The 27,558-nt window shown below is 40.7% G+C and overlaps 2 protein-coding genes across 11 annotated transcripts in view; one reads left to right on the top strand and one right to left on the bottom strand.

Annotated features, from left to right (window-relative positions):
* On the top strand, positions 1-22,470 carry svilc (supervillin c). 8 transcript variants are annotated; one of them, XM_063903892.1, is made up of 33 exons: positions 1-91; positions 3,024-3,506; positions 4,816-4,971; positions 5,099-5,275; positions 5,777-5,811; positions 6,996-7,057; positions 8,109-8,254; positions 8,934-9,162; positions 9,466-10,007; positions 10,676-10,802; positions 11,265-11,312; positions 11,440-11,502; positions 12,044-12,118; positions 12,205-12,298; positions 12,566-12,598; positions 12,687-12,885; positions 14,104-14,270; positions 14,354-14,473; positions 14,564-14,700; positions 15,403-15,550; positions 16,091-16,236; positions 16,350-16,525; positions 17,238-17,382; positions 17,660-17,978; positions 18,119-18,297; positions 18,526-18,628; positions 18,928-19,132; positions 19,233-19,366; positions 19,446-19,601; positions 20,161-20,304; positions 20,388-20,500; positions 20,946-21,101; positions 21,305-22,470. In XM_063903892.1, the coding sequence occupies exons 2-33, from the start codon at positions 3,241-3,243 to the stop codon at positions 21,392-21,394; spliced, it is 4,890 nt and encodes a 1,629-aa protein (XP_063759962.1). In that variant the 5' UTR covers positions 1-91; positions 3,024-3,240; the 3' UTR covers positions 21,395-22,470. The 8 variants fall into 8 exon arrangements, with proteins under 8 accessions (XP_063759962.1, XP_063759964.1, XP_063759963.1 ...); XM_063903894.1 differs by having other exon boundaries at positions 18,119-18,270; XM_063903893.1 differs by having other exon boundaries at positions 12,690-12,885.
* Positions 21,517-27,558, bottom strand: part of tmem98 (transmembrane protein 98) — a 7,423-nt gene continuing 1,381 nt past the window's right edge. The window contains exons 1-7 of one of the 3 annotated variants that reach the window (XM_063903902.1): positions 27,351-27,536; positions 26,509-26,745; positions 25,694-25,861; positions 25,073-25,106; positions 24,871-24,986; positions 24,274-24,333; positions 21,517-23,871 (exon numbers count right to left, since the gene is read on the bottom strand). In XM_063903902.1, coding sequence (XP_063759972.1) covers positions 23,670-23,871; positions 24,274-24,333; positions 24,871-24,986; positions 25,073-25,106; positions 25,694-25,861; positions 26,509-26,639 — 711 coding nt within the window. In that variant the 5' untranslated portion in view covers positions 26,640-26,745; positions 27,351-27,536 and the 3' untranslated portion in view covers positions 21,517-23,669. Of the gene's footprint in view, positions 23,872-24,273; positions 24,334-24,870; positions 24,987-25,072; positions 25,107-25,693; positions 25,862-26,508; positions 26,746-27,350; positions 27,537-27,558 lie in introns of those variants that run through there. The other 2 variants (XM_063903904.1, XM_063903901.1) reach the window with 2 other exon arrangements.

The following is a 27,558-nucleotide window of genomic DNA, read 5'->3' on the forward strand; positions in this document are numbered from 1 at the left end:
GCTGCCAGTGTGACTACATTTGGAGCGACAGTTGGGTGGGGAGGGACCGCCGTCTGAAGGGCAGCGGCACCACTCATGCAGCGCAGTGCATGTAAGTACTGAATTCTTCATTTAATGTCTGTAATTACGAATTTACAGCCAAATGTGTAAGTGCCATCTTCGACCAAGTGCTGAAAATGTTATCACATGCCATTCGTTACGATCACTGTACTGTTGTTTGTTCCGTGTGACCTGCTGAAGTTCGGTCACGGGAGTGATGGTGTATCGTCACTGTGTGCCTTGTGTGTTCACAGTTTTATGGGGAATTGTCTAAAAATTATATGAAAGTGGGGACGATTTGTTAGTAATACCGGAACATATTTCACGCGCATTTTACGCACGAGTTAGTGATTAAAGTTCAAGACCATTTATGTATAACTCCGTTTTTAAATAGTTTTCCTTTTTTATGAATACTTTAAGTGCAATGTGAAGGACTGTAAATATCCGTAGTTAAATAATTTAGAGTAGGCTATTTAAAGTCATTCATAATACATTTATCTTTAGTAGCCAAAAACACATTTGAGTGTGTAGGCTACTGTTACTTTGTGTCTGGAAATTACATTGTGATTTTAATAGAATTTGAACTGTTATTCTCTATCCACTTGAAATATAGCAGTTCACTTCAATCAATAGTGGTTATTTGTTGCACTATTTTATCACACATACACTAAAAACTGACACAGAGCAGCTGCTGGTGTGCTACAACCCGCTGAGGCTGAAGTGGATAATGGTGATTGCATTAGGCTGTTCCTACTCTGCCCTGGCACATGCCTTTATTGTTTAGATAAGGCTTAAGGACATTGCATTGCTATGTGTAAACCTATCCAGAAACAAGCATTTCACTGCTACAACACATGACATTTTAAATAGAGAGTCATTTTAAGTGTGAAGGAAGGTCCTTTGAGAATTTGTCCTTGATTTATGGTGCTCCATGGGGGGGTTTGGTGCAGGTAGCCCAGGACAGGTGTAATTGGTCAAGGCTTATTCTTGGATAGCCTTTTAATCAGGTTTACTCTGCTGCTGCGGGACACGGAGGTCCTCTTGTTATGCAACATCTGACATGTCTGCACTTTGAGTTAAACCAGTCTGGTGGCCTGTTAAAATTACCCTGAAAGGTCTGTTATAGGGCTGGAACGGACAATTAAACAAAACGATAATTCATCTGCCAATTATTTTCTTATTTGTCAATAAAATGTCAGAAAATAGTGAAAGATGTTCAACAAAGTTTCTCAAAGTCCAATGTGATGTCTATATATGTCACTTTTGTACAACCTGAATTATTATTTTAATACAAAGTTAAACAGATACAAACTGCCCCTTTGGGTGGCTGAAAACAGCCTTTTCTGCATACAAGTAATTTAAGATCATTACATTATTATAATTGCCAATTATTTTTCTATCAATCGACTAATCAATCAGTCAATTAAATATTTGCAGCTCTACTTTATAATGTTACACTGTTGCTGAAGTTGTGTGAGTTAGAGGAGAGTGGCTCCTGTGTGCTCATCCACCGGCTTTATTTCAGAGCTAGTGTCAACGGGTGTTGTTGGATTAGAAGCCCATGATCCACTGTTGAGCCTCCATGGCATTCTCCCCTCCAATTGACAATCCTCTAGCTTGTCACATGACTTTTGCTCTTTAAACAAGCGTGGCCACTTACTTGGTTTCCACCAGCAAAAGCATAAAGGGGTGTGGCGTCACTGGGATTGGGGAAGTTCATGTCTTTGCTCTCTCTCTGGGTCTGGACAGGGAGGTGAGTTCTCCTGTTCTAGGTTGGCTGACTGTTTGTTTTAAAGCACTTGCACATATGTTTGGAAGGGCTAACGAACACCGATGCACATAACACAAATCTTTGAGCTACATGTCTCATTTTGGAATCACTTAATCTTACAGTTCAGTTCATTAATGCTCTCTGTGGTCCTCATGTTGGACTCTGCTGACAATGTCTGCAAATGTGGCCTTCAGTTTATTCAAAAGGGCATTATATCTATAGAGGTTGGTTGTTTCTGAAAGATGAAAGTCAGTCCTGATGAGTTATTATGCATTCTTCGATCTTATCTCTCTTTAATTCTCTCAAGCAATCTAAGCAAAGACGAAATCATGATAAAATGCACTTGCATCATTTACTTTGTCAACTCTACTGCCACCAGAAGCATTCAGCCCTGCTGCAGATCTATCTGCTGTACTAAGTACCAGGCTCACGTTTTTGTTCTGGCTCCATTGTGCTTCCAGCATCAGGAATGCTGACGTTCACAGTTTTGAAAAGCAAAGAGACACATATGCAAAAACTCAATTATGTTTGTACATATTTGTGAGCCACATAGTCATTCATTTGTGAACATGATGGTAAGCTGCTGCCTTTAAATGCTAATTGTATCATATCATTACTATTTATATGTTGCTTACTGCCTTATGCTTTGTTAGTGTTGTTTATTCACTTCCAGGCAACCATGAAGTAGCCAACAGGGACTTTTTTTGTCCCTTCCCTCTGTGCGTGTTGCCAAACAACATGTCAGAAGTCGATTGAATATGTGTTTAAACACATTTTGATTCGTAGGTAATCATTTTTGACAGATAACGCTTTTTTATTGACACACAACAGACACACAGTCTATGTGGCATGTTTGATAACATTTGAACAGGAAAACTCACTTGTTGGGCTTAAGTTACATCCAGGGTTGTGGAAAAGACCAGCAAGTGTGCAGTGCCATTAAGGCCCAGACCCAGAGTGGAGCTGAGCCACTGAGGTGTTGAGTTTCAGTGCAAGGGGAGATTCCTGCATGGCACTGCAGGCTGGTACAGGTCATCTTACATGGACTCTACAAGAGGAGAGAAGAGGATGCACTTTTACAAAGTTGATGTATAAAGAAGGCTAGGAAGACATCAACAGAACAACAAAGAAAGGGATGTGAATGTGTGGTGTTAGCTTCTGACCTTTTTTTTTTTGTTTGATCTGTGTTTTTGTTTGCTTGTTCCTCATACAGGAGCAATGTCTCACCCACGAAGGAACAACATTGTCTGCAACCTCTGATTGGTGGGCTCTCAGCAAAGAAAGTCAATAGGTCCAATGGAATCAGAAATTTACTGGAGAGAAGTTTGACTCCTCTGTTTTGCTGTAAATTGGAGAAAGAGCAACCCATCTGTTTTTAAGTGCTTTTTGAATAATTTGAGAAGAGAGTCAACTGAATCCTCCTGAGGGACATGGACACCATGGAGAACCTAGTCCTCGAGCCCAGATCGGAGCGGATCGCTCGTTACAAAGCAGAGAGGAGGCGAGAATTGGCTGAGCGCTTCGGCAACCTTGAGGAGCTACCTACCAAGTGGGTCAGGAGGGATGGGAAAGAGGTACACGACCCGGAGACCCACAGCCAGAGAGGGACTTTAGACTTGGATGGCCTCAGTGAAAGAGTTAATGGCAGGACACGCAGCGTTACTAACGGAATAGAGGAGTCCAACCACTTGAAGAGGTGAGTTATTTCTGCATAAAAGGATGATTTGATTGAGTGTGATATCATAGAATTCACCAAGAGCCAATTTAAACCAAATCCTATAGCGATTTCCCTCTGTTAAATAAAAATCAAATATGTGAGGTCTGTTTACTGATAATGGTTAAAGTCTTGTTTCATATGGAAACAACACATTTTCAGTGCATAAGATATCTTTTCAAACATTCCCTTCAGAATCAGGACAAAGCTGTAAAATTCTCTAGGAAATATGATAATCAATAACTTCAAAAAAGTGTTCTGTCATGTAGATGCATCACAGTGCTGGTGTCTGTGCGGATTTGAGAGCTTGATGTGGAGGGGAGCATGTGTGTTGGGCTTAATTTGTCGTGACAGAAATAAATAAACATATCTACTTTCTAACCCTGGGACACCTTGACTTCATTAGAAACTGTAGGTGTTGTACTGAAATAGCACAATGGATAGTTAGTAAGTATTTTGGTAATAGTGTACGGCATCATTTACTGAGGAAAAGGCTAACCTGATCAGTGACAAAAAGTACTTTGTGTAGTTGTACAAGATGAATGTGGGACACTTGATCTAACCTGTGTACATTATGCCAAATATGCAAACGAGTGGACTTCTTTATCTGAAGCTGATCCACTTTGCTTTGTTTCAGTTTCACATCAAAACTTGGATCAAATCAGACTTAATTTAAGACTCAAAAGAATGACACTGTTTATCTGGAATTGTTTTGAATAGTAAAGTTTTTATTTAAAATGTGGCTAGCTAATGGTCATGAAATCATCATACTGGGGGTGAAATTTTGAAGAAGATTGTGAGAGATCAATTACATGCAAATGTATTTCACAAATATTTAATATCAAATTCAACTTTTCTGAAGTTTAAAATGTAATCACAGGGAATATGAGAAAATTGGTCTGTTTCTTACCAGCGACCGTTCAGCAGCTTCAGTTCAGTTCCTTGACTTCACCAGTTGCTCTGCGGCCTTCATTTCTAATTAAAACTGAGAGGTCTAAATATGTGGGTCCCAGCTGAGAGTTAAAGAGCCAGTCTGATTCTTCTTTTGTATTTGATTGGTACCCTTCCAGCCCAACAGTGCATGCTTTTTCTTTGACCTTGCATTATGGAACAGAGACAGGGAACGTCTTTAGTGTCAGAATGCATAACACTGCACCTGTCCTGGTTGGAGCTGCACATTTTAGTTTGTGTTCTCTTGACAGTAAAGGTTTGAGGTTGTATTTTTGTTTTCTGAGAGCATTCCCCACACCTGCATCCTCAATTCCTTCCCCCCCATTCCCGCCCCCTCCAGGCAGGGTTCCCCGGACTCTGCCAGCATGCTGGGCGGGGAGGGGCACCATGTCCCTGTTGGACTCGATGCCCCGCAGCTCCGCACTCGAGTGTCGGTGGGCCAGTTGAGAAGTTCTCTTCTGCAGCAGACTGGGAGCGGAGCGCAGCCCGAGAAAGTGTAGGGTCACCTGCATGTGTGTGATCCAGACTGTCACTGTCAGCCTGAGTACCTCTGTGGCCATATTTACCTCTGCCTCAACATCTTCTTCCCTTCCCTCCTCCTGCCCTATCTGTGTGGATACCAGTTGCCCTAATTCTGGGCGGTCCACGTCCTCTCTGGATCTGGCTGTAAAGCCTGGCTCTGAGGGGGGGCGGCGACGCACTCGGCGTTACCTCCCCAGCGGGTCAGGTGGGGGTCGCAAGACCAGCGAGCGCTTCAGGACACAGCCGATCACAGCCAATGAGATGGAGGAGAGCAGCGGGTAGGGGCTGTGTGCTGTGGTGCAACATTTGGCACCTGGTTTGGTTTTCACAAAGAAGATTTTTTGCAGTGTTTTGCTGACATCATTAAACATTGTGTTCTACCATTTGTCAGTGAAATGTATGACATCTGGGAACTTTGAATAATATTCAGACAATTGCTGATGATTTGTGTTTTATATTTGCTTCTAAATAATAAAAATGCAAATGCAGTTAGTTCAAGGTGTGACAGGTGCAGCACCTTTGAATAAATGTCCACGGCTGGTGTGGTTTGCATGTGTTTGTCCTCATTCATGACCTCCACAGTGTTGCTTTACCGAGCATGCAAATATGAAACAGTTTCTAGCTTGTTTGAAGCTGCATACTGAAGCACAAAGACTTGTGTTGTAAGCCTATAGCGAGTTCTGAAATGAAACACATGCACAGGAGCTGGAGTTTTTAAGTCCACATCACTTTCCTGTTTGTTTTTCACCTGTTGACTTCATGTTTTCTCACTCTTCTAGGGGGTTGGATGCAGAGGAAGAGGAGAACAGCAAAGGTGAAGCTGTGTTCCCGCCTGGCTTTAATCATACAGTCTGCTATTGTCTTTAGAGACAAACGGCTTTTGTCTGCTAAACTGGTACACTGGGAGCAATGTGATACAGAGAGGGAGAAGGTCACAGTCTCACAACACTGGTCACCACTGACAACACAGTGAAGTAAACATAAGGATGGAAGGAGGAAAAATATAAGGGGCAATAAAAGAAACATAAAGACCAGAAATACATATGATTCTCTTCACAAGCTTCTAACAAAACAAACATTTAGAGTGTGCATCCAACTTGCACAGTTGCTTCCAAAAACGTATTTAACAGCTCATGAAATAATTCAGGTCATATTTTTAGGCTCGCAATATTTAAACTCCTCTTTGATGACAGATCGCCCAAAATATATATTTTAACACTGGAGCAATGCTATCACAGTCCCTCTTTTATCCACCCCATAAAATATTACAAGCAAGTTTTACAAAGATTGACCTTCTGAGGATTTACAGCATGTCTGCAGAATCAAGCAGGCAATGTAAATCTAGCTTTACATGCTGCTGGAATTTATTTCAGGCCATACGCCTTCTGCCTTACACATTGCAGTGTACTAGATCCCCAAATTCAACAAAAATGAGGGATTTATCAAGTCTCAGCGTTTCCTGTTATAATACCTTATAGCTCTATATTATTAAGGCTAAAGTGTACACAACATTTAAATGAAATGGAGATAAAATCTGTTAAGAATATCTTTTTGAAGTATCTGTGAAGTGAAGTAAAACCTTTTGCAAACTTATAAAAAAAAAACTTTATCTAATATTTGCTTTTTTTCCAGTTAAATATTGGATAATTTTTGCTCCAGTGGTTTTGTATTATCCGTTCTTGTGTGTAACCTTGATATGAGGTTCGGCTAGTCACTGTTGCTTTTTCGTTAAGTGTAGTAATATAGTAAAAATGTGTTTCTAGAGTAGTATAGTAATCTGCAAAGTCTTTGGTAAAATACCTCAAATTTAATAATCTATTTAACTAATTTCCACCTTTAAGAATTGTCACTTGTATATGACAATATGATTCAGACAGCATTGACCTTTAAGGTTTCATTTTGGTGCCTTTTGGATCACCAGTGCTGCTGATTGCTGCTTGTCTGAAATGTGAGATGAATGGCAACTGACTACTGATTTATATCTCTTTATTCTCCCAGCTGATGTAAAAACAGATGACAGAGCCAAAATGAGTGTGGCAGCCAAGATGTCTTTGTTTAAAGTGAGTAAATATATGTCTTTACCCTGAGACAGGATACTGTTTGCTGCTCAATACCTGCTTAATTTCTTTTATGTTATGTGCTGTCTGTCCTATTGCAACGATCTGTCCATGGCTATTCACTGCTCTTCAATCTAAGGTGCAAGGCGAGCATTCAGCTGAATATTTTATGGCTTTCTGAAAGTCATGACAGTTAAGCATAGACAAACTTGTCTAACCTGAATGGCTTACAGTGTGTAACCATCTACTGAAATTCATTTATTGCACTATCCTATACTAGGTTAAAACTGTATCTCAGTTAAAAAGTTGGGGGGAATGTATTGAACAGCTAAAGGGAAGGCTCCACTTAACATCATCAGCTGCTCACCTTACAGTCTGAGCCAGGTTGAGCCAGCGCTGAGCAGGCGGAACACAACCTGAACATGCTGATAGATATGAGTGGTGAAACAGGTGCAGTCTGATGCTACAGTTTGTGAAAAGAGACTGTGTATGTTTAATTTATAGTGTAATGAACACAACGTGTTTGTCTCTACACAGAAGAGGATGCACCTTGTGGATTTTCCTTCCAACAGTTGCATTCTCCATTTCTAGAATGAACCCTTCTTCAAAATTGTAGGCTTCAGGTGAAAACGTGTCAGACACTGTATTACTATTAGCAACCATGGCAGCGGTGTGTATAATTAGCCTGCTAGCCTGTGGAGGCAGACCAGAGGTAACTGAAGCAGGCAGCAGAGCTCTGGTTACACTGTGACCAGTTGAGCTGGCATTCTATCCATGTAGCCAACACGCTCCACCTTTCAGTGAGCTGCTTTATTCACCAGCTATCTGACCCCCTCCCTCCATCTGTCCACACAAATAGAACAGGAGACATCAGCAGGGGAGAGTTTTCACTGACATTTTTGTGCTCTTGATTATTATTTATTTAGCAGGTGGAGGCTGTGGATTGAAGATGCTTTTTGGCCTATAAGTTGGGCTCCACCTGTGGGAGAGGACCACATGTGATGGTCAGATGTTGTGTGCTGATATTCACATATTTCCTCCTCCTCCTCTGTAGGAGCTGGAGAAGTCTGCTGCCCCCGAGGCCTCTGCCTTCCTGAAGCCTCGCTCAGGAAGTGTCTCTCATGAGCGCAGGACGCGTCGTGGCAACGACCATCGCTTTCTTACTCAGCCAATCACCTGTGAAGAAATCGTGGCAATCAGGTTGGAAAGCATTGTGGTCGGATAGAGACTTAGGTTCTAGGAATAAAAATACCATACAGAGGCATATTGCTTGGTCATTTGGTCACCTCTTTTATGCAACTCAACTCAACTTTATTTTCAGTACTTATCATACAATGATGCAGCCCAAAGCAAAGTGCTACACAGAGAAACTTCAGAGATATCAACTTTAGATATATGTCCAATTGTTTCTATTAGCCAAGCAATTTGGAAATGACCATGTGTTAAAAATCTACACCAAGATAAAAAAAATGACAGGAACATAAACTGTAAAGTACTTAGGAGGACAAATTAGAGGAACACTGTTTCTAGAAGTTTTTATTTTAAAAGATCATGTGGCATCAAGGTTGAGAATCAGTCCAGAGAGCAGGTTAAATAAGGTCCCAAATATATTTTTTCAATTGTTAAAAAGGCTCCAGCTGTTTCAGGACAGAGTAGGTAGCATTGATTTAAACCCATGTTCATGTTTATAAAGGAACAATTTCACCAAGTACAACAGTGTGGCCCTCTGATGTATTTTTGATAGAATTTGGACAATGAATATTTACGGCACATACTGTATGTAATGATATATCAGTCATTGGCTATTCAAGCAATACTTGTTAACAAGATCAAATCACTCTTGGTTTTAGTCTTCATGTTAACTCGGGTTTCCCCGCAGTGCCCCCAAACCAGCACCACCAGTGGAGTCCCTGCCTGCGCAGGCTGACGCAGTGGAGGATGCTGATGAGAGCTGCAAGCTGAGCTTGAGTGAGAAACTAGCGCTCTTCAACAAACTATCCCTCCCAACAAAGCAGGAGGGCGGCCCTGCTGACGGGCCCCCAGAGAGACGGAGGCAGAAGGGGGCCAGGTACCGCACACAGCCCATCACTGTGGAGGAGGTCAGCTTGGTGAGTACACCAAAATAACAAAAAAGACAGACTGAAAACTGAACAAAAGAAGAAAAAGAAAGAATGTGCTTTTAAAGACAGTGGCGACTTTTAAGCTTCAAAATCTTTAAAGAAAGAGAAAAAAGTCTGAAACGTGTCTTTATCATCTTATATTTTTATGCACATGAGCACACAAACCATTACAGGTAGTCCTACTAAATGTCTTGCCCTGATGAAAGTTTTCTACTGTGTATTTAAATACAATAAACATTTCGAACAATTGTCTATACCTGTGTCTCACCCTTATGTGTTTTCTCTATTCAGCTCCAGAAAGGCCCAATTCAGCTTCCTGCCTTCTCTTTGTCTGCTCATCTGTCCGACAGACAGCAGGACTCGTCTGTCAATCTAAAACCCAGCGAGCTACGCCTTTCCCAACCAAGACCTGACTCCGGTCCTGTTTCTGAAGAGGGCCTGCAGCATCATGACTCTGAGCCCGTCCTGAGAGGAATCCTGAAGAAGAGCTGCTCTGGAGGCTCAGAGTGGAGCAGGGCGACCTGCCATGAACAGAATGGTGGAGGTTGTGAAGATGCAGGAACACAAGGGAGGATGGAGAGCACAGATCGGCAGGAAATGTCTGCAGCACCAAGGAGAGAGAGACGCAAGGCTTCAGGTGTGGAGGGAGGCTCGCTGCCTGCCGCTCCCTGGAGGCAGAGGGCTCGGACCAGAAGGGAAACCATTGCCTGTACACCAATAAGAGCCTTACCAGAGCAGGACGCTGCGCAAGGGGACAGGCCCCAAGAGACAAAGCTGCAGGAGCAGCTGCTCCCCTCTTTGGATCACCGCTCAGATACTACTGGTAGAGTTCAGTGAGTATCGGAATGTGTTAAAACATGCCTCTTTAAAAGAAAATATTTAATTTAGCAATTTATCTGGTTATGTCCAAATGCCTTGCATGGATTTTTCAAAAATGAAGCTTACATTTATAAGAATGTTCCTAATAAATGGCTGCACATTGCACATCCTACTTTACACCAACTTAATACTGGGAAACTATTTCTGTGTTAACATTTTGGCAGAGAAACAAATATGTTACTGTTCAAACCTGTTCTGTTGTTACATCTAAATATAAGGACAGCTTACTTTTTCATTTGCATCTCAATATCTTAAGTGGCAGCTGAAGCCAGAAACAAATTCTCAATCATTTCTGTCTCTTTTAACTTTACTCTTCACTAAATAACATCATAATATTTTAAGTGAAGACTTTGGCTTTGTATTAGTGTTACAAGTAATGAATTAATTTAAACTCAATTTAAGAGAAGGTAGGCAGGTACAGACTTTCTTTTTGTAATGTGGTCAAACTAATAAACTACTGTCATATCAAATGGAAAAAAATGGAACGTTTAGTCTGTGCAAGTGTAATTTGGGAAAACTATGGAATTACTGTTGTTTGACCGCTGACATTGTTATTGCATTGAACAAGTTTGTCGTCCCCTGTTCTATGTTTTATATTCTGTATATCTGATGTGCTCAAAAGGCAGCAGAATGATGAAGAGTGTGTGAGCAGGATGAATGAGGAAACCACAGCCATGGGACATGTTGAGGTCACACTGGCAGATGGCAACAGTAACCTGCAGGAGTCCACCAACACCAGCAGAAGAAAGGTAAGAAACAAACATTCTTCACATTGTAAGTGTATAGGTCTGCGATGTGTTCAGTATGTAGAATGAGACTCACAATGGACAAAAGCACAGCTGCAGAATCAACAGCTGCTGCGCCTGCTGTCTGTTAATGGGAAACTCTTCGCCCCTCAATAATCTCTACAGAGCCAGTGGGTTTCAGACTACTGTCAGCAGTGGGAGAAAGTTTAATTTCACTTTTCAAAATCCCATTTTTGGGGATGCTGTTAAAAATCTCAATATGTTTATTAACATTGCTTTCAAACAGTGACAGTAATACCAGCAGCAGCGAGGGATCCAGGCTGTATTGTGTGTTCATTTACTGTATTTTTGTGGATAAATTGTATTATTCATTCTGTTCCATTTCTGTACTCTTTTAGCTACACTTTAATTAGTTTTCTGTTATTTTATTTTACCCCTCTGATTCTCCCATACTGCCCTCTGCAGGAAGAGACAGAACATCTTCATGTGGACACTGTCACATCTCCGTGCTGGGTAACTCTTCCACTTGCTTTGAGATGCTTATATCCTCTAAATCTCCTTTTATGAAGATTATATTCATTACTAATTTGACCATAGCTTTAGCCAGACCATCTCTCTTCTAATTCCTCTTCTCTCCCAGGGTCCCGTCTTTGCCTCTGTCTATTCTAGCAGTACCCCCCAATATATCATGTGTTTCAATCAGGTAATTGTTTGAGCCGCTGCATGGCAGATCATTTGTCTCCTTTTTTGGGTTTGCAGTGTTTTGAATGCAGTGAAACGTTTTGTCCTCGCACAGTTTCACGTGGCTCTGATTTTGACAGATGATGTGTGAAGTTTCACTCATGCTAATGAGATAACTCTGTTACCTATGGAGTGTTTTTATAGTTAAAAATTATCTTTTTTCTGAAGTGTAACATCACGGCTCTCACCATGCAGTGTCTGTCACACTTGTGGGATACCCTTATTTTTTATTTAATCAAAACAGTTATACAACCTGCAACAATATTGTGCCAAATGAGAAACTGAGCTTTGTTAAATATTATCAATAAGTCATGTTTTTCATCAGGTTCTGCTGCTCAAATAGAATTTTCCAACATAAGTAGTCTCTCCTGCTATGGTACTGATATGATTCTTTGTCGTCCTTTTTCTGACAATGCTCATGCATGCCTCCAAAGGGTCTCCCACCACTCTCCTACAATGAAAACTAACCTGTTACCTGCATTCTCTATTTAATTCATCCTCAGACAAATTTGTCTTTTGAGGCACAAGAAGTCTCCTCTCCTACCAAGAATCCGATTCAGCCTCAGTGGAGACCGAAGGTGACTTCAACGTTTCTTTAAATCTTTAAACTTTTTTTTTATATACTAAGCTCGACTGAATAACATCTGTTTCTCATGATGTACAGGTTAATGCAGTTGAGGATGAGAAGGGCGAAGACGAGGAAATGAATACAGAGCAGGAAAGGAAAGAGCAAAATGCTGGATGTTTGGCCCAAAGAGGTGAGTTTATGGAGTTTCTTTGCTCTGGTTTACTTTTTAACTGTGAATCTTCCTCAGGAGGATTGTATATCTGACTCCTACTTTCTGTGCATACTACCTGTTTTGATCTCCAGAATCAGTGAGAAATTAAACCTTCATTACAAAAGACCCTCATCTGAAGCACCAACACGCACATAAGAAGTTAAAGCTGCATTAGATATGAATATAAACTTTGTTTTGAAACCTTTCCTGTTTTTCTTTAAATTGTTTGTTCTATTTGCTCAACAGAAATCTCCCCAAAGTCTTTAAAAGAGTTTGAAGGTAAGATCACGTAAAGGCTTTTCAATATATGTTCATAACGTCATTAAAAGCATCTTAAGTTAAGTTTATTTAATGTCCCGTGCACCAGCAGATCCACAGAGCTCGTCACTCTCAGTGTCTCCACATAAGGTGAGGGAGGAGACGCCAGTGGATGAATCAAACACTGATAGAGATTCTTACAGAGATCAGTCAGCTCCCTCGGCCTGCGCCCCCCAACCCTGTCGAGACATTGCTGCTGCAGAGAGTGAGCAGGACCTGGGTGTCCTCTGCCAGACCAACACACCCATGTGAGCTGGTTTTACTGCAGATTGTAAGATTATTGGCCTTTCTTATCGCTGTAATTTGAAAATCTGAAATATTCCGGGATGTGGTAGAAGGAGCCATCTGATTGTAGGTATTAGATTTTTCAATAAATATAATCTATAACAGGGTTGTCCAAACTTTTTCCACTGAGGGCCACATATAGAAAAACATATGAAGGGCTGGGCCACTCAGTAGAGGTGAGGTATATTATTCGTAAGTTAATTGATAAGTTATCAAAATCAATCAAATGCAGGTATCAGAAATCAAAGGTTTACATTGGGTTTAATTTATTTTGTTAAGAGTGTTGGCAGCTCATTCCCTTAAAACACAAGCCTCAGATTGCTTATAATAAGGGGAAATATGAAGGGTACATTTCACATGTGTTTTACAAATAAGTTATAAGGCTTTTTTTATCAACCAAGATTTGTTTTTCTAGCTTAAATTATTTGAAAAGTTGGCTTATTACTCATGAATACTACTGTGTAATATATGTTTACATATGTATTTAATAAGTACAATATAAGGAAAGCACAAGTTTCATGTTTGAGCCATATTCCATAAAACATTTTTAATTAGCTGAGGGCCGATTCAAAATGGACAATGGGCCGCATTTGGCCCCCGGGCCGTAGTTTGGACACCCCTGATCTATACTATGCTATGGTATACAAATTAGATTGATTTAATTAAAAATGGTCCTATAATTTAACTTGCCTGCTGCAGTGGCCTTAATGTAATAAAATGATTTTGAAAGATCCCATATGTTATGCTATTATATAAACCAATTAAAGGAAAAAATAGACATTGTGATAATGATGGCATGTGAATCAAATTTCAATCAGGTTTTGGGTTTTCTAAAACACCTAATTGTTTATGTTTATACAGTGAGACATGTATATGTTTTTTTATTCAGTGTTCCTTATTTAAATTCACCTCAGTTTTTCTATTTCAAACAATAAACTTATCATAACGATTGGTTTATTTAATATAGATGCGGTTTATGTGCAGAATCCATCTTGCCATGATTTCAACTTCTCTATGTTGTGTGAACATTGGAACAGACCCAAACTTGTCATAATTTCTTTGTTAAAGATATATTGAAAAGTGTAGCTATCACATTAGGAAGATTATTTCACAGTTTTAATGTCACATCAATAACTAATAAATATAATAACTTAGCTCTTATATTTGTGTGTGCGGTGCAGGCTGACATCAGCAGTAGCGGAGCACAGGCGGTCAGTGCGTCCGTCCCGTCGTACGCAGGGCTCCAGAAACCCTTTAAGGGCCCTGGCTGCTCGGGAGGACATCCGGCAGGACTACATGGGGGAGAGATTCAACTCAGCGGCTGAGGAGAGCATCCAACCAGAGAACAGTGAGTGGGGATATTTACTCTTTCTTTTTTCTTTTGATATTTTCCTTCCTATTCAGCTTACATTTGTGTTTTCCCACCCGTAGAGTCCAAGAACTCGTCCGTCACAGAATCCCATCTTTCCAGATCAGAAGACGTCCTCTTTTCCACAGACACAACCATGTCTTCTCCTCCCTTCAGCAGCCTCATGCTCATTCACATCAAAGGTCAGAAAAGATGTATCTGTACGCATGAGTGTCCTCACGATGAAGTGTTTGTTTTCAACTTTTTATACTAACTTTGGCCTGTGGCGACAGGTAGGCGGCAGGTCCAGGTGCGTCTGGTGGAGCCCTCAGCGCACTCACTGAACAGTGGAGACTGCTTCCTTCTGGTCGCCCTGCAGCACTGCATCCTGTGGAGCGGAGAGTTTGCCAATGAACACGAGAAAGCCAAGGTACCACCGAACACAGTAACATACCTTTTTGAGCTAGAGAAACACAAATGTATGTGTGATCAAAATGTAAATGGTAATTCTAGGATAAATAATTGATACCTTATATTATATAATCATATAACACCCACAGGAGCATTTTGTGCAGCGAATGTGTTTTGCACAGCACACACATGCAGTAAAATCAATTAACAACGTTCCTAGTGGCATTATTGGTGCTGTGAGATTTTTACTGCTCTTATGTTACAACCGCGTGATATGCATGTTTACATTACCTTCAGTTACTTTCTGATCATTTCGCCATGTCGGGGGTTGGATGTGGAATGAAAATAAAAAGGTTAAAACATTTTGCAGAACATGAGCCACAAGTGAATTTGAAATGAAAATCACATTCTTCACTTTCCTGCTGTCATCACATACTGTATTTTGAGAGCTGTGACCAACCATTGTGAAACTACAGTTTCATATCAAAATGTTTGACTCTCTAGATACGACGATGGCACCATTTATTGTGAACATTTGCACTGGCAATATTATTAAAATGTGTCCAGCATCTGAAAGGGCACTTTAGTTCATGTAGCACCTGTTGCAAAACCTATTCATATGTATCAGAAAGACCATTTTTAGAGTACTCTTAAACTAGTATTACTATTAACTAGTTCCATATGCCTGTTTTGTATAATAAAATGACCTTTTTCATTTCAGGCCTCTGAGCTGGCATCATCCATCCAGAGTCAGAGGGATCTTGGCTGTCAGGCTTCCCAGGTGGTCCACCTGGAGGAGGGGATAAACTGTGACAGCATTTTGGCTGCAGACTTTTGGAGCCTTCTGGGAGGACGGTCACAATACAGAGGTTAGAGGCCAATATGTCCCTAGTTGGTTTAATGACTTTTCGGTTTATCATTAATTCTCTTTGGACATTTAACATTAAGCTTATCAACTTTTTGAAAGACGACAAAATTGGATAATTGGAAAAATATGATTTCAACATCAGTTTGTGGAAAAGGAAGTCAGGTAAAAATACTTATAAGATACTATGAAAATAATCCACAATCAAAGTACAGAAATAACAGCAGCAAAATGTACTTGTATGAAAAAATACTTTTTAGAATATTATATCTGATGCATGTATGTAAGCAGCTTATAAGGATTTTCAAGGTAGAACTTCTTCTAATAATATACTCTAGTGTAGTTTAATTAAATGTATAACAGTAACAGACAATTGTGGTTGAGTAAAAAGTACAATGTTGCTCTCTGAAATGCTTTCGAGTAGAATAATTAAATTGCAGAAAAAAGATTGTTTAATAACTACAGTACATGAGTAAATGTTCGTGCCACCACTGATCTGTGTAGCTGTGTGCTGAGCATTCTGTATGTTTTTCTGTTTGCGTAGGAGCCAGTGCAGAGGAGGAGGATGAGCTCTATGAGCTCGGGGTGGTGGAGTCCAACTGTGTGTACCGGCTGGTGGAGAACAGGCTGGTGCCTCATGAACTGTCCTGGGCCTCCATCCCCAGTGTTTCCCTGCTGGGTTCCACTGAGGTCTGAATTCTCTACATATGTTTTCCAATGCGTGTTTGTTCTTATTTTTCAGTCAGTTTCATCATCTGATCATGTGTCAGATTAAATGTATGCATATTCTGTCATTTCTCCAGGCACTAGTGTTTGATTTCGGCAGTGAGGTGTACCTGTGGCATGGACAGGATGTTTCCCTCAGTAAAAGGAACGTTGCTTTCCAGCTGAGTCAGCAGGTGTGGGTCGGTCCTTATGACTACAGGAACTGTCGAGTGAACCCGCTGGATCCCACGCAGTGTAACCCCAACACACCGCTGTAAGTTCACATCGCAGGCGGCAAAGCTTTCAGACCATAGTTTACAAAGAAAAATCATCATATCAATGTTGGGAAACATTACAGAAACAGAAGAGTAAAGCTGTAAGTACTACCTACTTTGAACATTGCTGTGCACTCACACAAGTGAGGATGTAATTCCACACTGGGCACAGTATGCATAAGACATTAAGTTGCATGCAGTAGTCCAGTAATTTGTGTCCACATGATATGCTGCTTTATGTGTACACTTCACACTGACAGGCTGCAGCTGGCAGACAAGTAGCAGGAAACCCTTTGAACACGCAATTCCAAACAAATAGGCTTTAATGCTGCTGTAATAGCCTTTTCTTTTTTGTGAAGATTTTTGGTAAACAGTTGAAGGCATGCTAATGTCTAAAACATCATTATACAATTTAAAAGTGGTCTTTTTTGATATGCACAACAATTAAAGAAAGCAATCACAAAAAAGTCTCCTCCCGAAACTGCTAATTAAATATATATAAAAAATAAATTTCCGAAGTAAAAATTCTAATTGAGAGGGAAACTGCAAAGCCCAAGAATTCACCTCAAAGTGCAAAAAATATCATTGTAATGTTACAAGTTAATATTTTGGTATATCAGCATAAGAACATTATTGCAAAGCAGTCATTAATTAGGATTGGATTTAGTGTCAAACCAATTTATTTGTAATGACTCTAATGACTGTCCTCAGGAGGGGAGAGGGGCGTCCCAGCTGGGCGTTGTTCGGTTGTGTCTCAGAGCACAGCGAGACGGCTCTGTTCAGGGAGAAGTTCCTGAACTGGACAGGCGGGAGTGGAGGCCTGGAAGAAGCTGCTGCTGTGAGCCACAACACACAGGTTTGTCTCACAGAATGAGTGTCCACACATGCAATCATTTAAGATTATCAGAAATCAAATTTTTCTCGAATAATTCAAACTTTACTTCTGATTTTAATTGTTATTTTCTTCAATTCCATATGTTCAACTTTCAAGACTCTGGGTTTCGTTGTTACGAATTCCTAATTATTTAATCTTTGCTATACCTTATTACTAGGGATTAGGAAGTGATTATCTTTTTTCCAAAGTAATGTAATTGTTGATTTTATTTACACTGTCAACTTCCATCTGTCCACAGCCTGTCCCAGTTGAGTCTTCCCAGTTAATGTCCCCATCCTCAGACGTCTTAAGTGCCTGTGACGCCAAGGCCTTGGTGTCGGGTCAGTTACTAGAAGGGGATGGCTTGGTCCATAACGTGTTGGCTGGGGTTGACGTCCAGAGGGGGCACGGGGTCATCATGCTGGAGGAAGGACGTCAGATGGAGCTGAAAACACTTTCTGTGGACACATGGCACGTCCAGGAGTTTGATGACAGCGAAGTTCCAGTGGAAAGCAGCGGACAGCTTCATGAAGGAGATTCCTATGTCATCCGCTGGACGTACAGCACCAACACTGTCGGTCAGAGACCTTTATCGCACCATTATTTACATTCACGCTCCTTACTGTGTCTTATACTGTGGTTTAGTCAGTGTCAGACAAAAATATCAACTATAAAAATGCCTCAAATAGAAATGTTAATATGTTATTCTCTGCTGTAGATAAGATGAACAGCACTGATGAGTGCAGTAGAGGTCCCGAACAAAAAGAAAACACCGCATTCTTCCTGTGGCGGGGCCGTCACTCCAGTGTCAGCGGACACGACACCGCTGCTTTCCTGTCCATTGGGATGAACAACCAGGAGGAGTCACAGGTGACGCCTTCAGAATATCATTTGCATGTAATTAAAACCACACCCTGAAGTGATAACTCTGTGAGAACAATAACTGAAGTAGCATATTGACTCAAACCTTTGGCCCTTTGGTGTGAGGGTTTACGGGAAATGTAATTGATTGCTGTTTTTAGTAGATACGATGCAGTACAAAGGTTTACATGCAAAATACACACTGTCTGTATGCAACAGTTTCACAGATTCAAATGTGGACTTTTTCTTGTGATGTTTCTGAAGGTGGTGGTTCCTCAGGGAAAGGAACCTCCCTGCTTCCTGCAGCTTTTCCAGGGAGGCCTGTCCATTTACAAGGGCAAGCGAGAGGAGGCCTCCACTAATGCAGGTACTGTACAGTAAGGGCCTGTATCTGTTCTCCTGGTTTTGGTACGCACATTTTGAATGCAGTATTAATGCCGGAGAAAACCAGAAGAGAAAAAAATAAACAGATAAACAAAGCTGCCGACAGAGGTGAAATAAGTGTAAGAAGCAGTCTACTGCCTTAGATGATGCGACGCTATGAAGGACAAGTTTGATGCCCACAGATAGGAGTGGAATCCTGTGGGACTCTGGTGCATCTTTGGACAGCACGCAATGTCATGTGATTTTAAAACACATATTTTATTTTATTTTATTTTGTAACAGAGTGGCGTCTTTTCTGTGTGCGCGGAGAGCTACCTGAGGAAGGCTCTCTGTTGGAAGTGGATTGCTGCTGTGCGGGTCTGAGGTCCAGGGGCTCTGTTGTCCTGCTCAACAGCCAGCAGGGGCTGCTGTATCTCTGGACGGGCTGTAAAGCTCACAGCGGCTCCAGAGAGGTCAGCAAGAGGGCAGTGGAGCATCTCACTCAAACGTGAGTCAAGTCAGTGGGTCGGCTTTCCCAGGATTCAGTGATGTTTTTAACATAGCACGCTGAAATCACTTTCAAGCCTTTGAATTATATGTTGTTTTAGGTGTCCACCAGAGCTGGGTCTCAGTAAAAGCAGCCCTGTGAAGGTGCAGGTAGTGGAGGAAGGTTCAGAGCCGACAGAGTTCTGGACAGCACTGGGACACATGGACAGGAAGGCGTATGACTGCATGCTGCAAGGTAGAAAACAACTCACCGTCTCTTCATCCAAGACCTTCTCTAAACTTCTAAATCACACTTAAAACATTTTTTTATTCAGATCCCGGAAAATATAACTTCACACCTCGCCTCTTCCACCTGAGTGCCTCCTCTGGGAGTTTCCAGGCTGTAGAGCTGCAGAGTCCATCTCGGCTGCCAGGGGTTGTGATGCCATCGCCCTTTGTCCAGGAGAGTCTGTACTCTGTACCACAGCCAGGTGAGAGCACACACACACACACACACACACACACACACACACACACACACACACACACACACACACACACACACACACACACACACACACACACACACACACACACACACACACACACATGCATGCACAATACAAAAAGATATGTTGAAAAACAACCACATCCCTTTTGAGTCAACTATTTACTTTATCACCCATTTATTCTGGTCTGTTCTTATCAATTCCTAATAGTTTTTGGCAGTACCCTTTTTTTCTTGCTGCCAAAATCCCAACATCAAAGGTTAACTTAATTTGAGTATCAACCTAATCTATTTCCTAAAGAGCGCCTCTGTGGTCACAAGGTAGAATAAAAAGAACTTGGTATAAATTGTCGGAAACATGTTGGTAAAGCTTGCACTCACATTCCATACACATGGAAAACATATGTAAATTATACTTGTCATGCATTTACTACTTTTCTCCAATTAGAACCATTATTTTCAGCATGTGACTCCTAGAGGGGCTCCAGAAATTCACTTTATTGCCTCATATATATCAACTGTCTTTCGTGCCTGTCCGTCAGCCTTGTTCTTGCTGGACAACCGCCTGGAGGTGTACCTGTGGCAGAGGGGTCAGCCTGAGCAGACAGAGAGCTCGGCCTCAGACTGGAGCTGCTGGCACGACGAGAGGAGGTGTGCCATGCAGACGGCGCTGCAGTACTGCAAAGGTACCAGAAGTCTTTTTATAATGAATTAGTGGCTGATTAGTTGATATATTTATATTTTTCAATGTTTTTTCTTTGTATTCCAGAGATGAACTCAAGACGCCCACCGCAGGCTTACCTCATTTTTGAGGGTTTAGAACCTCTTACCTTCACTAATGTGTTTCCCCGCTGGGAAAGGAGCCTGGGACCCCATCCACAGGTAAAAACCCCATGCACTTATATCTAGACTTCACTGTTTCCTATGTAGTGTATATATTCAAAGTGTAATATTTAACATTTCTACATTAAAATGTTTAATGTCTAGACCTGTCTTCTATATATTGTTGAGCTGTGGACTTACGTTATCCAAGATCTCATAAATTAACCTTTTATCCCATTTAAAGACACTTTTTTATGACACAGTTTTTAGATATCCGTAATTTTTTACTATTCATTTTTGTTGAATATAGAATTGAATTCAGTGGATGACTAGATCTTGAAATATTAGATCAACAAGCTGAGAAAATGTAAACTGCAGCCCCTACATCCTGTGTCCACCATTGAAACCATAATTTTTACTGTGACTCTGCCTTATTTAGGACCTCTTCTACCAGTTTTAATCACCAACTTTATTCTCTGTCTCTTTCCATGAATGTCTGTGTTAGGGTGATGCGGGGCCGGTAAAGCTGACCTTGGTGCAGGACGCCCTGGCCCAGCTTATGAAGACCCAGTACCCTCTGGAGGAGCTGCTGCAGAGCCCCCTTCCTGAAGGAGTGGACCCCCAGCGCCTAGAAGTCTACCTGTCTGATCAGGACTTCCAGGTAAACTGATGGAGCAATATGCAATGATGTCTCTTAACCAGTAGGCTGCAGTATTCTCCATACGTTTCACGAATACAAAAAGAAGCTCCTGTGTTTATTGTCTGATAATAAATCCTTTTGAAGTTTTGTTTAAACTTTAAAATGTTTATTTTATTTTATAAACTGATTTCCTAAGCAAACAAATCCCTACAATTATGTTTCAGACTATTTTGGAAATGAAGAGAGAAGAATACGCCTCCCTCCCAGACTGGAAGCAAATTGATCTGAAGAAAAGCAAAGGGCTGCTTAGCTAGACAGCGAAAACAAATGGAGGCTGACTGATGCTCCTGCAGCAGGGACTTCCTCCTCCACCGAGAAGAGAAGATGGCAGGGGGGTATTAGCACCGCGTTGCTGCACAAAGGATTTCTCACAACGTTATGAAAAGAGAAAAGAAATTTACTTTTATTTATGTCAAACTAGGATGAGTGTGTGGACTTTTTATCAGACATTAACTTCTCCGTAGCTTTTGTTCAGAGCAAAAAACCAAACACATTTTCCTATTAAAGTAAACTTTATCTGTACAAATCATTGAAAGATATAAAGAAAAATGTATGAGTGTATGGAAGAAGAACATCAGTAACAAACTGTGGAATAAGGAGAAGAAAACAAAGGAATGCATATAAAAAAATGCTAATAAACAATGTAAACAAGAAAAAAAGGAATAAAAGGCTAACTACTTTTAAAAAGGTTTCCTCCTCGATTGAGATCTTTCCATCAAAATATCTCTGCATACTTGGAGCTATAGGTTTGCTTAATTTCAGTTAAAAGATTTTCAGCTGCTGCTTCTCTTCCTGATTGTCACTACACTCTTTAAAAATGTGTGTTCGACTCCTATTATATGTACCCTACTGTGGTAGGAGCTACTGATGTGTTCATTGTCTGCCTGCCTTGTGTGTACAATAGTTTGTGCCATGTTTATTGTAGCTTAAGCCCATGTGTTCATTGTTGCTGTGGGTAATGCCTTATTAGGACTCCTTTGGGATTCAGTATTAGCTATGCATGGGGGAGCAGGTAGACATGCTCCAATAACATCCCTCTGGCCCAAAACAACACGCTAATTCTGCTCCACCTCAATCAACACACTGTTCACGGCTCCCCTCCTAACACGACAACCTATAAAGACATGCTGCATCATCATTGTGTGTGAAAGCTCAATATTTCGGATAACGGTAACACTGAGCTGATGGTGATTAAAAATGTTTTGCTCTACTTTGGAAATTGTGTAATATCCTATTTCTTGGATGAATGTAGATATAATCTTTAGCTTAGCTTCTTATAAAAAAAAACCCCACCTTTTTGTTGTCAAAATTAAAGAACAAGTGTTTCTTGGCTCACTGTTGTCTACAAGCATTTACAACTTAGCTGCTCTGTGAGGCTAAGCTCAATGCTAACATCAGCATGCTAACATACAAAATCATACTGATGTATAGCGGTTATGTTAAGCATCTTAGTTGTGTATTAGTGTGTTTACACATCATAATTACAAAGTACAAGCTGATGGTAATCTCATTACTTTTTCAGGTATTTGATAACAAATACTGGAAGTATATAAAATCTGCTTTCCTACTGAAAATAATCTTTATTCATTATTGGGGTTACATGGTTGCTGTTCCAAATTGCGTAGCTATCCAAGTTGATTGGATCCTTAAAACCATAAATGTTGACCTGATGGTGGCGCTATAGAAAAGGTCCGGGGATCAACAAAGTCATTAGGATTCATCCTCTGGGAACCATGATTGTCTGTCCACATTTTTATCCTAATCCAAGGGGTAGATGTTGTGATATATTTCAAAGTGCACCAAAGTGGTGGTTCTTCATCCATCACAGCCTCAATTAATCCTAATACAATGCAACAATGGGACAAATTGGCATTTCTCGGGTGCAATAAAAACTTCTGTGTTGCTGATGTGGCTAAAGCTAATGCTGTTGTGCGATTACAACCCACAAACTGGTGATTTCTGAGTTAGGTAAGATGATCTGAGGTAAGGTTGTTCTTCCAATGGTCTACTGAGTAGGAGCCCCTTTGGGTTCACTGGCTAACTGGATGTTATTTTCCTCAGAATGGATTAGCTGACTAAGCCTTCATGTGACTGTGCAGTGCTGACAAGATTGGATTTAGGCCCACCGCTGGGTGATGGCGCACTCGAGAAAGACATTTACAAAGGCCTTTTACTTGCAGGCAGTTTAAACAGACCAACTCTACAGAAGGGATACATACAGGAAAATACCTGGATCCTAAATCTTTGCAGCCAATATGTAACTAGAGTGAAGGCAAAAATCTAATGCAGTTTTTGGTGAAGATATGTTAAGAAACAATTTCCAAGGTGCTTTTTCTAAATGTGAAAATGAGGGCTTCCTGCATCCATATGCGCAACCTTATTCATTTGGGTTTGATGATGAGTTTGTGAAGCGTGCCTTTCCAACTCTACCAGGTGGAGTATGTGCCTGTTCAATATCAAGTGAGTACACTAGAGAATTGACATATTTTCATGCACTTCATGTCTGTGTCCGTTTCTGTGTTAAGATGTTTAGATGGCATGTTCTCTTTGTGCGTCAGGTCCAAGTATGGCTCGATCTGGTTCAGAGGCCAGGGCCGCCTCACGCAACACCACCATGTGATCTTCAGCTGCGTTGAGCGACTGGTCGATCCAGTCCATACTGCCGGACATGTGACAGGCATTGCGGGTGACCAGCACCAGGTGGCTGACTGAGAGGAGAAGAGCAGTGGCCCTGAGGAGGAGGAGGAAAAGGACAAATGGGTTTGATTTGACTTTACGTTATTTTGATGCTGGATGAGATGCACTGATTCCCCAAATCCTTTTTAAGATGAAGGAAAACTTGCTTACAATGGGTCTGTTGGGCTAAGCCGGATTGCATAACTTTAAATTTGATTTAAGGCAAAAAAATATTGGATTTAGAAGGTCTTTCACACAGCATCCATTTGCAGTGACAGTTCATAATAGCTGTCCCTATCGCTGCATAAATCAAAGGTTATTTCATTATGGAAACATCAAGTCGTGGTCTTCTCCAGCTCTTATAGATCAATTCCTGTCACAGGCCTTTGTATAAGGTTATCAGCGTCAAACAAAGAAGCTGCTTTTATGGATGGGACAACAAATGTGATCACAATACCTGGCATCCAGGAGGATTGGATCCAGAGGCGGGTACATGGACCTGACCACGTCATCCACCCTGTGAGGAGAGGCGACAGTGAGGATGTGAGGAGCAGGTTAGCTGGAGTCAGTACTGTGTTTATAGCAGAGGTGGATGTAATACATGGGACATTTATTGGAATAAAAGTATAGTCACAAAACATGTTAAAAAGTCCTTAATTTTAACGTATTATCATCAAAAAACACTAAGTATCAAAAGTTACTCATTTTGTTGTAGAATTTGTCATTTAAATATAATGTATATTACGGTACTGAATCACAACTATTGAAACATTAAACTGTTATACGGATAGTTTGTGAATTTACCAAAGGAACAATAATGTGTTATCTTACTAATTAAATACTCATTTAATTGTTGATAAGATTTTGAATAAATAATTAGTCATTTCAAAGTAACCATGAAGTGAAGTTATTAAATATCATACTATTTGACCCTTAATGTGAAACACACAAGTAAAGTACAAGTACCTTTAAAGTTGTATTTAAGTACATGTGGGATAAATAAAGTATTTCTGATTTTCTGAAATGCAGTTAATTAATTGTGAATGCACGTTACCTCGGGCTGATGCGTTTGGCCACAGTGATGATGTCACTCAAGCTTGCCGGTGCCTTGACTTTTGCCCCTGAACCCATTGTCATGGCAACCAGCTTTTCAGTCAAAGTGTGGCAAATCTGTATATGAAATGATGTGTTAGGTTAAGTAAATAAATAATAAAGACTAAAACTAAACTAAAGCGGGAAGTCAAGACTTGAGTTACCTTTAGGATTGAGATACAATGAGAGACCAATCCACTGTGGGAGAAACATTCACAGAGTTAGGTCGAATGAAATACTCAGTGTTCCACAAAATAATTTGTCACAAATATAAATCCTACATGCTAAATATTATCGAAGTAAAAAGAGTAACCCAAAGTAGGGTTGCAACTAACAACCTATTTGCTTATCAATTATCCTGCTGATTATTTTAGAAATGGATCGATTGGTCCATAAAATGTTTTTAAAAAGTGGATCCCAATCCTAGGAGATAGGAGAAAAAATCAAAACACATTATAAACATATATAATTCCAAACCTGTGGATCAATAAAGTCTTATGTTTAGCCATAATAACATTACATACTTTATTGGTTTTGTATCCTATAATTCATTTTAATGCACAAAGTAATTAAAGCCATGCAAAAAATGTATTGAAATGCAAAGTAAAATATTTCCCTCTGAAATAGAAATGATCTGACAATGTAAATACCCAAAGTACTTCAAAACTGTACTTTTTGCAGTATTTGAGCAAATGTACTGAGTTAGCTGCAGCATTTGGAGATGTAACCTAAATATCTACAGCTTTAAACTTATATCATGCCACAATGGCACCAGTAAGACGTACGAGGCGTCCTCTATCCAGTCCTCGTTCTCCAGGATGGCCTCAATGTGCGGGTTGGTGATGACCACATCATCCAGCTCCAGCTCTGACTGCTCGCTCTGGGTCTCCATGGCTCCAATCAGATCCACTGTGGGTCTGTAAAATAGAACAGGGAAAGCAGAGGAGGCACGGCTGGATTACCAACCAGAAAGTCACAGTTCAATTACCTTTACATTTGCTGTGGTTAATTGATTAACAGCTAGTTTATTTAGATGGAAATTGCAACAGGAAATCAGATTGTAGTGTCTAACTCGTTATCTCATAGCATAAAGGGGCTCTGTGTCTTTCAGAAAACAATAAAGGTTTACATATACACTTTTTAAACAATAGGTGTATAAGATTTTTGATTAAACATATACTAATCAAGGTGTAAAGGGTATCAATTATGAAAAAGCAGTGGAAAAAAGGCAATGAGATATGAAATGTTGGTATAAATTAGTCCAACTGAGGTTGAAAGGTACATAAATGGAGTGCCCCTTTGGCTTAAAGGATTTAAAAAGCCAACCATGAAGTAGAAAGTCCCTGTTTGAGGTCTTTGTTGCATTTCTCTCCGTCTTTTCGTGGCATTTCTCAACTATTGCTAATTAATAAATGCCCATAACACTCAAAAAGTAGTGCTAAAAAGTGTGAAGCCAACCCTAATCGTTCAGTACAAACAGTATGTAGGCTGACAGTGGTTATATTTCATTCTTCAAACTACAATTTAAGACTCTAAAATCTGATAAAAGTTAACACTCTTTTCTAGGTACATTTTCGAGGCTTTGTATTGATTCACTGACTTGGTGTCGAAGGGGTGCAGCAGGTCGTGAGGGTGGCAGTAGCGATGTCTGCACACCACCACAAGGGCTACGAAGGAGGCCAGGAAAATGGTGGCCAACACCCCGATTGCCACGATCACCACTGTCTCCATGGCGACTCCAGCTCCCACAGCAGCTGCAGGCAGCAATTGTTTGAGAGGAAGAGAGTCCAATCAGGGTCGGCTGATTGTCCGAGCTTGATTATGGATGGCCGCTCATCTGTCGAGGAGAGAACAATTGCTGGTTTCAAAGTGATTGGGTGACATCAAACTGGAGAAGAGGAATATCATCCCTGTACTTGAGGGTAATTCTGCTAGAATTTTTCCTGATTTTCACTTCTGTTAAAACACAATTCCCCTCTGAGCCAATGGAAAGAAGAATACAATCAGCACTGTTTCTAAATGTGGCACACCTACCACACAGCTGATCTTTATCTGAGTACATAACAGCTGAAGTGCACTTGCTCTTTGTTTGCACATCACACGGCGTAATGAGAACACAGTGTTTGCTATACAGACACTTTCTTTGCGAAACCAGGGCAATGACAACTCGCAACACATATTATATTATTGTATTGAACTTTAACAAGCAACCAAAAAGTTAAAAAGTTTGAAAACTGTGTGAAGATTTCCTGTTTCCTCTCACTTTGATTAACAGCTCCAACAATACACACACACACACACACACACACACACACACACACACACACACACACACACACACACACACACACACACACACACACACACACACACACACACAGCTAAACCGCCAGTCTATACCTAAACAAAGAACTTATGCTCTCATAACCTTTGACCTCTTACCATCTGATGTTTTGAGTCCTGGCTGAAGTATCTTGGATTATGTGCAGTTTGATTCAGGTGACATGTTCCCACATTTACCCTTTCTGTGAGAGTTTAAAGTATACCTGCCCTCTGCTCGGTTTTGTCACTCATTAACCGGCCCTGCCCCACCTCGATCATCCTGAGAAGATGGGAGGAAACTCTCTGCAAGAAAGCCGTCATGGCTCAC

This window comes from Eleginops maclovinus, chromosome 16 (genome assembly GCF_036324505.1).
Source record: "Eleginops maclovinus isolate JMC-PN-2008 ecotype Puerto Natales chromosome 16, JC_Emac_rtc_rv5, whole genome shotgun sequence".
NCBI lineage: Eukaryota > Metazoa > Chordata > Actinopteri > Perciformes > Eleginopidae > Eleginops > Eleginops maclovinus.

Bases quoted from the DNA above. Each gene is read 5' to 3' on its own strand.
- svilc (XM_063903892.1), top strand. From the start codon at position 3,241: ATGGACACCATGGAGAACCTAGTCCTCGAGCCCAGATCGGAGCGGATC. The intron at 10,803-11,264 runs GTAAGAAACAAA...TGCCCTCTGCAG, and splicing joins CCAACACCAGCAGAAGAAAG to GAAGAGACAGAACATCTTCA. The intron at 21,102-21,304 runs GTAAACTGATGG...ATTATGTTTCAG, and splicing joins TGTCTGATCAGGACTTCCAG to ACTATTTTGGAAATGAAGAG.